The sequence below is a fragment of the Physella acuta genome, unplaced genomic scaffold (assembly GCF_028476545.2).
Source record: "Physella acuta isolate Inbredline_101_S28 unplaced genomic scaffold, ASM2847654v3 ptg000396l, whole genome shotgun sequence".
In the NCBI taxonomy this organism is placed as follows: Eukaryota; Metazoa; Mollusca; class Gastropoda; family Physidae; genus Physella; species Physella acuta.
In genome coordinates, this window is record NW_026731915.1 from 127,993 (window position 1) to 142,500 (window position 14,508).

General features: G+C 40.5%; 1 protein-coding gene across 4 annotated transcripts in view; it reads left to right on the forward strand.

The window, feature by feature from the left end:
* The window catches only part of LOC131942225 (low-density lipoprotein receptor-related protein 1), an 85,265-nt gene that overhangs the window by 46,848 nt on the left and 23,909 nt on the right, over positions 1–14,508 (forward strand). For 3 of the 4 annotated variants that reach the window (XM_059301967.1, XM_059301968.1, XM_059301969.1), the window contains one exon: positions 1,342–1,443. The exons of the other annotated variant lie outside the window; for it this stretch is intronic. In XM_059301967.1, coding sequence (XP_059157950.1) covers positions 1,342–1,443 — 102 coding nt within the window. The remainder of the gene's footprint in view (positions 1–1,341; positions 1,444–14,508) is intronic. 4 annotated transcript variants of the gene reach the window in all.

Here is a 14,508-nt window from a genome sequence, read left to right on the forward strand (position 1 = left end):
AGATGAACTGTAGTCTACTGCGTACGGAATTGTTGTAATTGAGATGAACTGTACTCTACCGCGTACGGAATTGTTGTGAGATGAACAATAGTCTACCGCGTACGGAATTGTTGTAAGTGAGATGAACTGTAGTCTACTGCGTACGGAATTGTTGTAATTGAGATGAACTGTACTCTATCGCGTACGGAATAGTTGTGAGATGAACAATAGTCTACCGTGTACGGAATTGTTGTAAGTGAGATGAACTGTAGTCTACCGCGTACGAAATTGTTGTGAGATGAACAATAGTCTACCGCGTACGGAATTGTTGTAAGTGAGATGAACTGTAGTCTACCGCGTACGGAATTGTTGTCAGATGAACTGTCGTCTACCTCGTACGGAATTGTTGTGAGATCAACTGTAGTCTACCGCGTACGGAATTATTGTAAGTGAGATGAACTGTAGTGTACCGCGTACGAAATAATTGTGAGATAAACTGTAGTCTACAGCGTACGGAAATGTTGGGAGATGAACTGTAGTCTACCGAGTACGGAATTGTTGTAAGTGAGAAGAACTGTTGTCTCCCACGTACGTAATTGTTGTAAATGAGATGAACTGTAGTCTACCGCGTACGGAATTGTGAGATGAACTGTAGTCTGCCGCGTACGTATTTGTTGTAAGTGAGATGAACTGTAGTCTACCGCGTACTGAATTGTTGTGAGATTAACTGAAGTCAACCGCGTACTGAATTGTTGTGAGATGAACTGTAGTCTACCGCGTACGGAATTGTTGTGAGATGAACTGTAGTCTACCGCGTACGGAATTGTTGTAAATGAGATGAACTGTAGTCTACCGCGTACGTAATAATTGTGAGATGAACTGTAGTCTACGCGTACGGAATTATTGTAAGTGAAATGAACGGTAGTCTACCGTGTACGTAATAGTTACCTAGACTTCCCACATCCCTTTTTTTAACCTAACGGTTCATGAATCAAATATAATAGAGTTCGGCTGTTGCTGTAAATATTATGGAATAGCGTGGTCAGCACTAAGCACAGCCGCTTTAACTTTTTCTTAACGTGAGTTAGGTTCCCTTTAAAGTTGGGTGGACTCGTGGTTTTATCTACTGACTCGAACCCGGATTAGAACTCGAGCAACTCGGATTAGCAGTCTAGCGCTCTACCACAAGGTCACATAGTCCCATATGTGTGTTAGCTTACCTGTAGACGTAAATTCTGCCATGAATTCTAACATCACAAGATAAAGGAAAATGACCGGATGAAGTAAAGTTTGTATTTAGTTAATTAACACAAATAATGTAATAGATAAGGCAGTAAGTCTTCTATTTTATTTACCCCACAGCAAAATGTGCATTCAGATGTAGCGACGGTGGATGCATCACAGAGAAATTAAAATGCAATGGCAAGAAAGAGTGCAAAGATGGGACCGACGAACTGTTCTGTTGTAAGTCTACTACGACACTGTCATTTCAGACGTCCATTATGTTAAGAATCCATCATCCCTAGACCTAGCGATCCATTGGGCAGATGAAGTAGAGTTCATATGTTTCTTGACCTCGGGATATGAAGGGAAGGGTGTAACGTATCACCAATCTATCAGCCAGATAGATGGCGAACGCTCCCGGATTCGTTTAACTGATTACACACAGATGGCAACAAGCCTAAATAAAAGAAAGCTGACACACAATAGTTTAACTAGAACTCGTACTTAATGTCTAGGGTAAACACTAGAAAAACTACTGATGTCAACAATACATTTAATCTACATATAACATTTGATGAGTGCACAAAATCGTGGCAGAACACTAGATTTATACAAGATAAAATATATTCACAGAATGAACCAAAACCCAACTTACAAATTGTGGGAAATAATAAAATGAAACACTATCACAGCTTTTAACACTTCAGGAAAATTACCACAGTATACACAACGTTGCTATAAGCATAAAGTATTACTTAGCCACAAGTAAAATAGGAATATGCTCTATAAATTATTTAATACTTCACGGCAACACACAGGACTTATGCTCACTCAAAGACGTCTGGTCATCAACTGCGCCGAGACACCTGTGGGCGGTCTATTTATAGACTTAGGCAACATGGAAGGTCACCTTCAAAATGTAAAGCCATTGGTTGGGGTGGTCATCTGGTCTGAATCAATCAATCATCTCTTGATGGAAAATTTCTGAGTCTTAAGACTCTCTTAGTAAGACAACGGAAAAAACCGGTCATGGCACCACAAGACCATATATGGTATTATAACAAATGTAACTAAAAATAACCAGACCTCAGTAGGTCACATCCCCTCCCTTTTGGAAGTGACAGATAGGTTCCACAAAAACCTACATAAGGAACCAATCTGGCATAAAATAAAAAGAAATGTTCTACAAATGTAGCCAACCAAAATCTTAATACTAGATGAAAACATCCCTGGAAATAAAAGGGAACTAACTTAATCTTTTACAATTCTTGAAAGGGGAATAACCCTTTCTAAAAATAATAATACATCAAAGTCCCTCAGAAAGGGGTATTACAATATTTCCATGTGGATATTAAAAGTGGTAAACCCGACAGGGTAAATCCTTTATTTCAATGACTAGCTACAATATCAACTGAGTCACATGAAACATTTTATCATATAAGATTACATAAAATAAAAACCACATTTAAATAAGGTTCACCTGAAAATAAACAAAATATTCAACAGGATTGTAGTTTTGGAAAAACTTCAAAACTCAGACCACATGAATGTGAGTGTCACCCAAACAAACCACTTGTTATATGGTCTTAACTAACCACAAAACATGTCACATGGTCAATGTGGGTAATAAAATGTTACATCCTTGACAAACAGTCAGCCACAACATTATCAGTTCCCTTAATATGGGAAATTTCCAGATTAAAATTTTGGAAATATAAACACCATCTCAATATTCTGTGATTCTTTTGTCCTAACTTAGAGGTAAATTTAAGGGGATCATGGTCAGAAAATACCATGACTGGATTGATAGAAGAAGTGACATAGACTTCAAAATGTTGTAAGGACAAAACCAAAGCTTCTTTTTCAATAGTGGAGTAATTCTGTTGATTCTCATTTAACTTTCTAGAGAAGAAGGCTATTGGATGATCAATCCCCATGTTGTCTTCCTGAAATAAAACTGAGCCAATGGCTAAGTTGCTAGCGTCAATGGCAAGTTTAAAAGGCTTGCTGAAATCTGGTGCAGCCATAACAGGAGCATTAGATAAAAATGACTTAATGGTTAAAAAAGCTTCATGACATTTAGTTGACCATTCAAACTCAACACACTTTTTCAATAATGCAGTAAGAGGTTCAGCTACAGCTGAAAAGTTTTGACAAAACCGCCTATAGTAACCTGCCATCCCAAGGAACTTTTTAATTTCTTTACAATTTTTGGGAGGAGGCAACTTCACAAAAGCATCTACTTTAGCTTCAATGGGCCTAACTTGGTTAGTTCCCACTTGATAACCCAAATAGGTAATTGAACCTTTACAAAACTCACTTTTATGCAGGTTTACAGTAAAATTAACTTCAGACAATTTTCTAAAAAGGTTAGTCAGCTGAACAATATGCTCTTCAAAAGTATCAGAAAATACAACTATATCATCTATGTAGGCCTCACATTGGTCAATGTCAGCAATGACAGAGTTAATGATACGCTGGAAAGTTTGACCAGCATTTCGCATACCGAAAGGCATACGTTTGTATCTATAAAAACCATTAGGGGTTGCAAAAGCAGATATTTCTTTTGCACGGTCAGATAAGGGGATTTGCCAGTATCCTGACAGTAAATCAATTTTGGAAATTATCTTAGCTTGACCAACTTCATCAATAACGTCCTCTATTCGAGGTAAGGGGTAAGAATCAGCCTTGGTGAGCGCATTCACCTTCCTAAAGTCAGTCACAAACCTGAAAGATCCACCGTCTTTCGGGACTAAAAGGCAGGGTGAACTCCAATTGCTGAAACTGGGTTCAATGATATCATTCTTGATCATGTAGTCAATTTCATCTTTTATCAAAACAGCTTTTTCTGGGTTAACTCTATAGGGGTGTTGTTTGACAGGTTTTGCATCACCTACATCTACATCATGAGGTGGCACCTTTGCTTCTTTGGGAACATCCCCAAAAATAGAGGGAAAGGTCTCAAATAAATGAGACAATTTATGGTTTTCCTCAGTGGACAAATGCATAAGGTGGTCATTTAAATGATCTAACAAGGAAGAATTTACCAATTTTGGGGGTTTCAATTTATCATGGATCACATCATCAGTAACATTTGAACATACAGGTAAAGTAATTTTAGCTGTGGACTGAAAATTGTTACAATTATCATAATACTTTTTCAGTGAGTTAACATGATACACTGTCTGTTTCTTTCTTCTGACTGGCGTATTGACAACATAGTTCAAATCACTTAATTTTGAATGCACCGTAAAGGGTCCAGAGTATCTTAAGGATAACGCATTGTTCAAGTTAGGCACGAGCACAAGAACTTTCTCGCCTGGATGGAATGTTCGTATACGAGAACTCTTATCATACAGTCCTTTCATTCTCACTTGGGCCTTTCTTCGGTTCTTGTGAGCCATTTCGCACACGGCTTTCAGTCGAACGTGAAAATCGTCAAAGTTCCCCACTGGATGGTTACTGGTACCTGTCCAACGCTCGTGGATCAGCTTCAGGGGACCACGGACAGAATGTCCAAACACAAGCTGAAAAGGAGAATAACCTAGAGATTCCTGAACACAGTCTCTAGCGGCGAAAATAATCCATGGAACAATTTCATCCCACTGGGCATTACTTTTAGCGAACGTTCTCAGCATGGTTTTTAGGGTTTGGTGGAACCTCTCAAGTACACCTTGAGACTGAGGGTGATATGCTGAGCTGGTGACGTGGGTAACGCCTAGCTTGGCTAGCGCTTCCTGAAAATGGTGACTGGTGAAGTTGCTGCCTTGGTCTGTTTGAACGATTCTAGGTAATCCAAAGGTAGTGAAGAACCGGGTCATGGCTCTGACTACAGTCTTTGCCCTAATGTTCCGTGAGGGGAACGCCTCGGGAAAACGGGTACTTGAACACATAAAGGTAAGTAGGTACTCGTTGCCCGCCTTGGTTTTAGGCAAGGGACCTACACAGTCCATGATGATTTTGGAGAAGGGTTCTAACACAGGTATTGGATTCAAAGGGGCCTTAGGAATTTTCTGGTTGGGCTTCCCGGCCAACTGACAGTTCGTGCAACTTTTGCAGTAACGCGACACATCATTTTTCATTTTTGGCCAAAAAAACAGTTCTTTGATTTTTGCCAGAGTTTTCTTGACTCCTGGGTGCGCTGACATCGGATGGTCATGTGCCAGTTTCAGCATTTCATGCCGATAAGGTGGAGGGACCCACAGCTGGTTTTTACCCAACCATGGTTCGGCAGGTGAGGCATCCACTGGTACAGAGCGACGAAAGAAGAGGTCGTTCTCGGAGAAATACTCCCCATCGTCAGCTGAGAGTGATTTTTCGACCATAGCTTTGAGTTCCGCGTCGACTTGTTGAGCTTTAATGATGTCTTCCTGAGATATCATCAGGGGTAAGCTCAGGCTTGTATTCTCTGGAAGCATAGACTCCAGTTTGGGAGATGGATCTCCCGACGATGATGGTAGGTGTGGTTCGTGCGCTATGTCAGCCAATTGTTTGGTCTGGCTTCTTGTCACCACACATGCAGGATACAGCTCATTATCATTATCTGGAACTGTTGACAAAGGGTTTTGAACCGTATAGGGGTATACTTTGCTTCCCGCAAGGTCATTCCCTAGAAGCAGGTGTACTCCTGGGACAGGAATACTATCTATCACACCTAAAATGACTTCACCTTCGACGAGATGATGTTTCAGGAAAAACCTGTGTAGAGGGACTACAGCAGATTCTGCCCCCATTCCTTGGATAATGGAAACATTCCCGGTGTTCGTCTCCGGTGTAATGTCCATTGAGCTTTTCAAAAGAAGTGACTGTGACGCTCCTGTGTCTGTTAGGACGGTGATATTCCGCTGAGACAACGGATCACCTGGTTTGCTAATGACAGCATCTGCAATGAAAGATGAAAAGTCAACCTTTCTCGATCCCTCGAGATCGGTAGACTCGGAAGAAACTGGATGGTGGCATGAACAGTCAAAATGTGACTGAACGTAATGGGTGGAGACTTGATTTCCTTCCGGAGGACACTTAGGGTTAGTGTCATTCCGAAGACTAGAGTTCAGATTTGGACTGGCTGCTTGATGGATGAGAGCATTGTGCGCAGAGGTATGCACAAACTCTCTGTTAGCTTGATGACGCTTATAGCAGTCCTTGATAAAGTGACCAGGTCTCTTGCAGAACTGGCATACTGCTCGACGACTGAAAGTTGATCTTGGTTTCTCTCTGGACTGTAGCGACTTCAAGTGTTGGCCAACAGGGGGACTGTTGCCAAAAAGGGGAAGAACAGGGTTGAGGCGGTTTCCTGACACTGGTGGTTTCTTATGCACCAACGTATATGTGTCAGCCGACTCAGCAGCCTTCTTCATGTCGACTATCTTACTATCCAGGATGGGAAGACGTATGTCTTCAGGCAGGGACCTGAGGAATTCCTCCCTCAGAACAAGTGATTTTAGTTTCTCAAATTCTGAAACTTCCTCAGAATTTAGCCACCTTGAGAAAATTTTCTCTTTTTCGAAGAGAAATTCCACATATGATTGAGTGGGTAGCTTGCGGAGTGCTCGGAATTTTATCCGATATGCCTCTGGAGTCAATTCGTAGGCCTTCAAAATGGCAGTCTTGACCAGCCCATAGTTAGTTTGAACGTCTTGAGAGAGTGCCTGATATGTGCTTGCAGCTTTTCCTGTAAGAACTGTGCTCAATAAAGCAGTAATGGAAGTTTCGAGCCATTCACATGCCTTCGCTAAACTCTCAAATGAGTTAAAAAAGACAACCAAATCTATTTCATTAAACTAAGGCACTAATTTCCCAAATTTGGCAATCACCTGCCCCACCGACAACTTTTTAGGATCCACTAGAGAAGTGACATCACCACTAACTTTACCAAATTGTAATTCCAACCTCCTCTTATCTAAAGCAATTTTAGCTTCCAACTCCTGTTTCTCTAAAGCAATTCTAGCTTCTAATTCTACCTTCTCTAGAGGTTTCTCCTCACGGAGTATCACACCAGCCAACAGACTCTCTTCGAACACCCCATTCATTAATGAAATGAACTACAATTTTATCTCTTAACGCTTCTGATTTCTGAGTGACAGAATAATCTAACTTCAATTCCTTTACAACACTAATTAAATCTTTCCTACTTAACTTCTCGACTTCCTCAACTGTAGGTTTTAACAAGAAAGACTCCATTTCCACTAGTTTCACAATCAAAACAAAACAAAACTTTAGAATAACACGGCCCAACACTCTATGACCTTCACCTCAAATCTAGGACGCGACACGTCTGGCTACCTGACCTAGATAACTCTAGCCTCGAGCGAGTGGTTTCAACACATCACCACTGAGTTAAGAAACAACTAACTAGACTGAACCTAGCGTTTAAATGTTTAAACCAACAACTCATACAACAAATCAAATTCGGGACGAGCCCCCACTTTGTAACGTATCACCAATCTATCAGCCAGATAGATGGCGAACGCTCCCGGATTCGTTTAACTGATTACACACAGATGGCAACAAGCCTAAATAAAAGAAAGCTGACACACAATAGTTTAACTAGAACTCGTACTTAATGTCTAGGGCAAACACTAGAAAAACTACTGATGTCAACAATACATTTAATCTGCATATAACATTTGATGAGTGCACAAAATCGTGGCAGAACACTAGATTTATACAAGATAAAATATATTCACAGAATGAACCAAAACCCAACTTACAAATTGTGGGAAATAATAAAATGAAACACTATCACAGCTTTTAACACTTCAGGAAAATCACCACAGTATACACAACGTTGCTATAAGCATAAAGTATTACTTAGCCACAAGTAAAATAGGAATATGCTCTATAAATTATTTAATACTGCACGGCAACACACAGGACTTATGCTCACTCAAAGACGTCTGGTCATCAACTGCGCCGAGACACCTGTGGGCGGTCTATTTATAGACTTAGGCAACATGGAAGGTCACCTTCAAAATGTAAAGCCATTGGTTGGGGTGGTCATCTGGTCTGAATCAATCAATCATCTCTTGATGGAAAATTTCTGAGTCTTAAGACTCTCTTAGTAAGACAACGGAAAAAACCGGTCATTGCACCACCAGACCATATATGGTATTATAACAAATGTAACTAAAAATAACCAGACCTCAGTAGGTCACATCCCCTCCCTTTTGGAAGTGACAGATAGGTTCCACAAAAACCTACATAAGGAACCAATCTGGCATAAAATAAAAAGAAATGTTCTACAAATGTAGCCAACCAAAATCTTAATACTAGATGAAAACATCCCTGGAAATAAAAGGGAACTAACTTAATCTTTTACAATTCTTGAAAGGGGAATAACCCTTTCTAAAAATAATAATACATCAAAGTCCCTCAGAAAGGGGTATTACAATACTTCCATGTGGATATTAAATGTGGTAAACCCGACAGGGTAAATCCTTTATTTCAATGACTAGCTACAATATCAACTGAGTCACATGAAACATTTTATCATATAAGATTACATAAAATAAAAACCACATTTAAATAAGGTTCACCTGAAAATAAACAAAATATTCAACAGGATTGTTGTTTTGGAAAACTTCAAAACACAGACCACATGAATGTGAGTGTCACCCAAACAAACCACTTGTTATATGGTCTTAACTAACCACAAAACATGTCACATGATCAATGTGGGTAATAAAATGTTACATCCTTGACAAACAGCCACAACATTATCAGTTCCCTTAATATGGGAAATTTCCAGATTAAAATTTTGGAAATATAAACACCATCTCAATATTCTGTGATTCTTTTGTCCTAACTTAGAGGTAAATTTAAGGGGATCATGGTCAGAAAATACTATGACTGGATTGATAGAAGAAGTGACATAGACATTAAAATGTTGTAAGGACAAAACCAAAGCTAAAGCTTCTTTTTCAATAGTGGAGTAATTCTGTTGATTCTCATTTAACTTTCTAGAGAAGAAGGCTATTGGATGATCAATCCCCATGTTGTCTTCCTGAAATAAAACTGAGCCAATGGCTAAGTTGCTAGCATCAATGGCAAGTTTAAAAGGCTTGCTGAAATCTGGTGCAGCCATAACAGGAGCATTAGATAAAAATGACTTAATGGTTAAAAAAGCTTCATGACATTTAGTTGACCATTCAAAGTCAACACCCTTTTTCAATAATGCAGTAAGAGGTTCAGCTACAGCTGAAAAGTTTTGACAAAACCGCCTATAGTAACCTGCCATCCCAAGGAACTTTTTAATTTCTTTACAATTTTTGGGAGGAGGCAACTTCACAAAAGCATCTACTTTAGCTTCAATGGGCCTAACTTGGTTAGTTCCCACTTGATAACCCAAATAGGTAATTGAACCTTTACAAAACTCACTTTTATGCAGGTTTACAGTAAAATTAACTTCAGACAATTTTCTAAAAAGGTTAGTCAACTGACCAATATGCTCTTCAAAAGTATCAGAAAATACAACTATATCATCTATGTAGGCCTCACATTGGTCAATGTCAGCAATGACAGAGTTAATGATACGCTGGAAAGTTTGACCAGCATTTCGCATACCGAAAGGCATACGTTTGTATCTATAAAAACCATTAGGGGTTGCAAAAGCAGATATTTCTTTTGCACGGTCAGATAAGGGGATTTGCCAGTATCCTGACAGTAAATCAATTTTGGAAATTATCTTAGCTTGACCAACTTCATCAATAACGTCCTCTATTCGAGGTAAGGGGTAAGAATCAGCCTTGGTGAGCGCATTCACCTTCCTAAAGTCAGTCACAAACCTGAAAGATCCACCGTCTTTCGGGACTAAAAGGCAGGGTGAACTCCAATTGCTGAAACTGGGTTCAATGATATCATTCTTGATCATGTAGTCAATTTCATCTTCTATCAAAACAGCTTTTTCTGGGTTAACTCTATAGGGGTGTTGTTTGACAGGTTTTGCATCACCTACATCTACATCATGAGGTGGCACCTTTGCTTCTTTGGGAACATCCCCAAAAATAGAGGGAAAGGTCTCAAATAAATGAGACAATTTATGGTTTTCCTCAGTGGACAAATGCATAAGGTGGTCATTTAAATGATCTAACAAGGAAGAATTTACCAATTTTGGGGGTTTCAATTTATCATGGATTACATCATCAGAAACATTTGAACATACAGGTAAAGTAATTTTAGCTGTGGACTGAAAATTGTTACAATTATCATAATACTTTTTCAGTGAGTTAACATGATACACTGTCTGTTTCTTTCTTCTGACTGGCGTATTGACAACATAGTTCAAATCACTTAATTTTGAATGCACCGTAAAGGGTCCAGAGTATCTTAAGGATAACGCATTGTTCAAGTTAGGCACGAGCACAAGAACTTTCTCGCCTGGATGGAATGTTCGTATACGAGAACTCTTATCATACAGTCCTTTCATTCTCACTTGGGCCTTTCTTCGGTTCTTGTGAGCCATTTCGCACACGGCTTTCAGTCGAACGTGAAAATCGTCAAAGTTCCCCACTGGATGGTTACTGGTACCTGTCCAACGCTCGTGGATCAGCTTCAGGGGACCACGGACAGAATGTCCAAACACAAGCTGAAAAGGAGAATAACCTAGAGATTCCTGAACACAGTCTCTAGCGGCGAAAATAATCCATGGAACAATTTCATCCCACTGGGCATTACTTTTAGCGAACGTTCTCAGCATGGTTTTTAGGGTTTGGTGGAACCTCTCAAGTACACCTTGAGACTGAGGGTGATATGCTGAGCTGGTGACGTGGGTAACGCCTAGCTTGGCTAGCGCTTCCTGAAAATGGTGACTGGTGAAGTTGCTGCCTTGGTCTGTTTGAACGATTCTAGGTAATCCAAAGGTAGTGAAGAACCGGGTCATGGCTCTGACTACAGTCTTTGCCCTAATGTTCCGTGAGGGGAACGCCTCGGGAAAACGGGTACTTGAACACATAAAGGTAAGTAGGTACTCGTTGCCCGCCTTGGTTTTAGGCAAGGGACCTACACAGTCCATGATGATTTTGGAGAAGGGTTCTAACACAGGAATTGGATTCAAAGGGGCCTTAGGAATTTTCTGGTTGGGCTTCCCGGCCAACTGACAGTTCGTGCAACTTTTGCAGTAACGCGACACATCATTTTTCATTTTTGGCCAAAAAAACAGTTCTTTGATTTTCGCCAGAGTTTTCTTGACTCCTGGGTGCGCTGACATCGGATGGTCATGTGCCAGTTTCAGTATTTCATGCCGATAAGGTGGAGGGACCCACAGCTGGTTTTTACCCAACCATGGTTCGGCAGGTGAGGCATCTACTGGTACAGAGCGATGAAAGAAGAGGTCGTTCTCGGAGAAATACTCCCCATCGTCAGCTGAGAGTGATTTTTCGACCATAGCTTTGAGTTCCGCGTCGACTTGTTGAGCTTTAATTATGTCTTCCTGAGATATCATCAGGGGTAAGCTCAGGCTTGTATTCTCTGGAAGCATAGACTCCAGTTTGGGAGATGGATCTCCCGACGATGATGGTAGGTGTGGTTCATGCGCTATGTCAGCCAATTGTTTGGTCTGGCTTCTTGTCACCACACATGCAGGATACAGTTCATTATCATTATCATGGTAGGTGTGGTTCATGCGCTATGTCAGCCAATTGTTTGGTCTGGCTTCTTGTCACCACACATGCAGGATACAGTTCATTATCATTATCTGGAACTGTTGACAAAGGGTTTTGAACCGTATAGGGGTATACTTTGCTTCCCGCAAGGTCATTCCCTAGAAGCAGGTGTACTCCTGGGACAGGAATACCATCTATCACACCTAAAATGACTTCACCTTCGACGAGATGATGTTTCAGGAAAAACTTGTGTAGAGGGACTACAGCAGATTCTGCCCCCATTCCTTGGATAATGGAAACATTCCCGGTGTTCGTCTCCGGTGTAATGTCCATTGAGCTTTTCAAAAGAAGTGATTGTGACGCTCCTGTGTCTCTTAGGACGGTGATATTCCGCTGAGACAACGGATCACCTGGTTTGCTAATGACAGCCTCTGCAATGAAAGATGAAAAGTCAACCTTTCTCGATCCCTCGAGATCGGTAGACTCGGAAGAAACTGGATGGTAGCATGAACAGTCAAAATGTGACTGAACGTAATGGGTGGAGACTTGATTTCCTTCCGGAGGACACTTAGGGTTAGTGTCATTCCGAAGACTAGAGTTCAGATTTGGACTGGCTGCTTGATGGATGAGAGCATTGTGCGCAGAGGTACGCACAAACTCTCTGTTAGCTTGATGACGCTTATAGCAGTCCTTGATAAAGTGACCAGGTCTCTTGCAGAACTGGCATACTGCTCGACGACTGAAAGTTGATCTTGGTTTCTCTCTGGACTGTAGCGACTTCAAGTGTTGACCAACAGGGGGACTGTTGCCAAAAAGGGGAAGAACAGGGTTGAGGCGGTTTCCTGACACTGGTGGTTTCTTATGCACCAACGTATATGTGTCAGCCGACTCAGCAGCCTTCTTCATGTCGACTATCTTACTATCCAGGATGTGAAGACGTATGTCTTCAGGCAGGGACCTGAGGAATTCCTCCCTCAGAACAAGTGATTTTAGTTTCTCAAATTCTGAAACTTCCTCAGAATTTAGCCACCTTTAGAAAATTTTCTCTTTTTCGAAGAGAAATTCCACATATGATTGAGTGGGTAGCTTGCGGAGTGCTCGGAATTTTATCCGATAGGCCTCTGGAGTCAATTCGTAGGCCTTCAAAATGGCAGTCTTGACCAGCCCATAGTTAGTTTGAACGTCTTGAGAGAGTGCCTGATATGTGCTTGCAGCTTTTCCTGTAAGAACTGTGCTCAATAAAGCAGTAATGGAAGTTTCGGGCCATTCACATGCCTTCGCTAAACTCTCAAATGAGTTAAAAAAGACAACCAAATCTATTTCATTAAACTTAGGCACTAATTTCCCAAATTTGGCAATCACCAGCCCCACCGACAACTTTTTAGGATCCACTAGAGAAGTGACATCACCACTAACTTTACCAAATTCTAATTCCAACCTCCTCTTATCTAAAGCAATTTTAGCTTCCAACTCCTGTTTCTCTAAAGCAATTCTAGCTTCTAATTCTACCTTCTCTAGAGGTTTCTCCTCACGGAGTATCACACCAGCCAACAAACTCTCTTCGAACACCCCATTCATTAATGAAATGAACTACAATTTTATCTCTTAACGCTTCTGATTTCTGAGTGACAGAATAATCTAACTTCAATTCCTTTACAACACTAATTAAATCTTTCCTACTTAACTTCTCGACTTCCTCAACTGTAGGTTTTAACAAGAAAGACTCCATTTCCACTAGTTTCACAATCAAAACAAAACAAAACTTTAGAATAACACGGCCCAACACTCTATGACCTTCACCTCAAATCTAGGACGCGACACGTCTGGCTACCTGACCTAGATAACTCTAGCCTCGAGCGAGTGGTTTCAACACATCACCACTGAGTTAAGAAACAACTAACTAGACTGAACCTAGCGTTTAAATGTTTAAACCAACAACTCATACAACAATTCAAATTCGGGACGAGCCCCCACTTTGTAACGTATCACCAATCTATCAGCCAGATAGATGGCGAACGCTCCCGGATTCGTTTAACTGATTACACACAGATGGCAACAAGCCTAAATAAAAGAAAGCTGACACACAATAGTTTAACTAGAACTCGTACTTAATGTCTAGGGTAAACACTAGAAAAACTACTGATGTCAACAATACATTTAATCTGCATATAACATTTGATGAGTGCACAAAATCGTGGAAGAACACTAGATTTATACAAGATAAAATATATTCACAGAATGAACCAAAACCCAACTTACAAATTGTGGGAAATAATAAAATGAAACACTATCACAGCTTTTAACACTTCAGGAAAATCACCACAGTATACACAACGTTGCTATAAGCATAAAGTATTACTTAGCCACAAGTAAAATAGGAATATGCTCTATAAATTATTTAATACTGCACGGCAACACACAGGACTTATGCTCACTCAAAGACGTCTGGTCATCAACTGCGCCGAGACACCTGTGGGCGGTCTATTTATAGACTTAGGCAACATGGAAGGTCACCTTCAAAATGTAAAGCCATTGGTTGGGGTGGTCATCTGGTCTGAATCAATCAATCATCTCTTGATGGAAAATTTCTGAGTCTTAAGACTCTCTTAGTAAGACAACGGAAAAAAACCGGTCATTGCACCACCAGACCATATATGGTATTATAACAAATGTAACTAAAAATAACCAGACCTCAGTAGGTCACAAG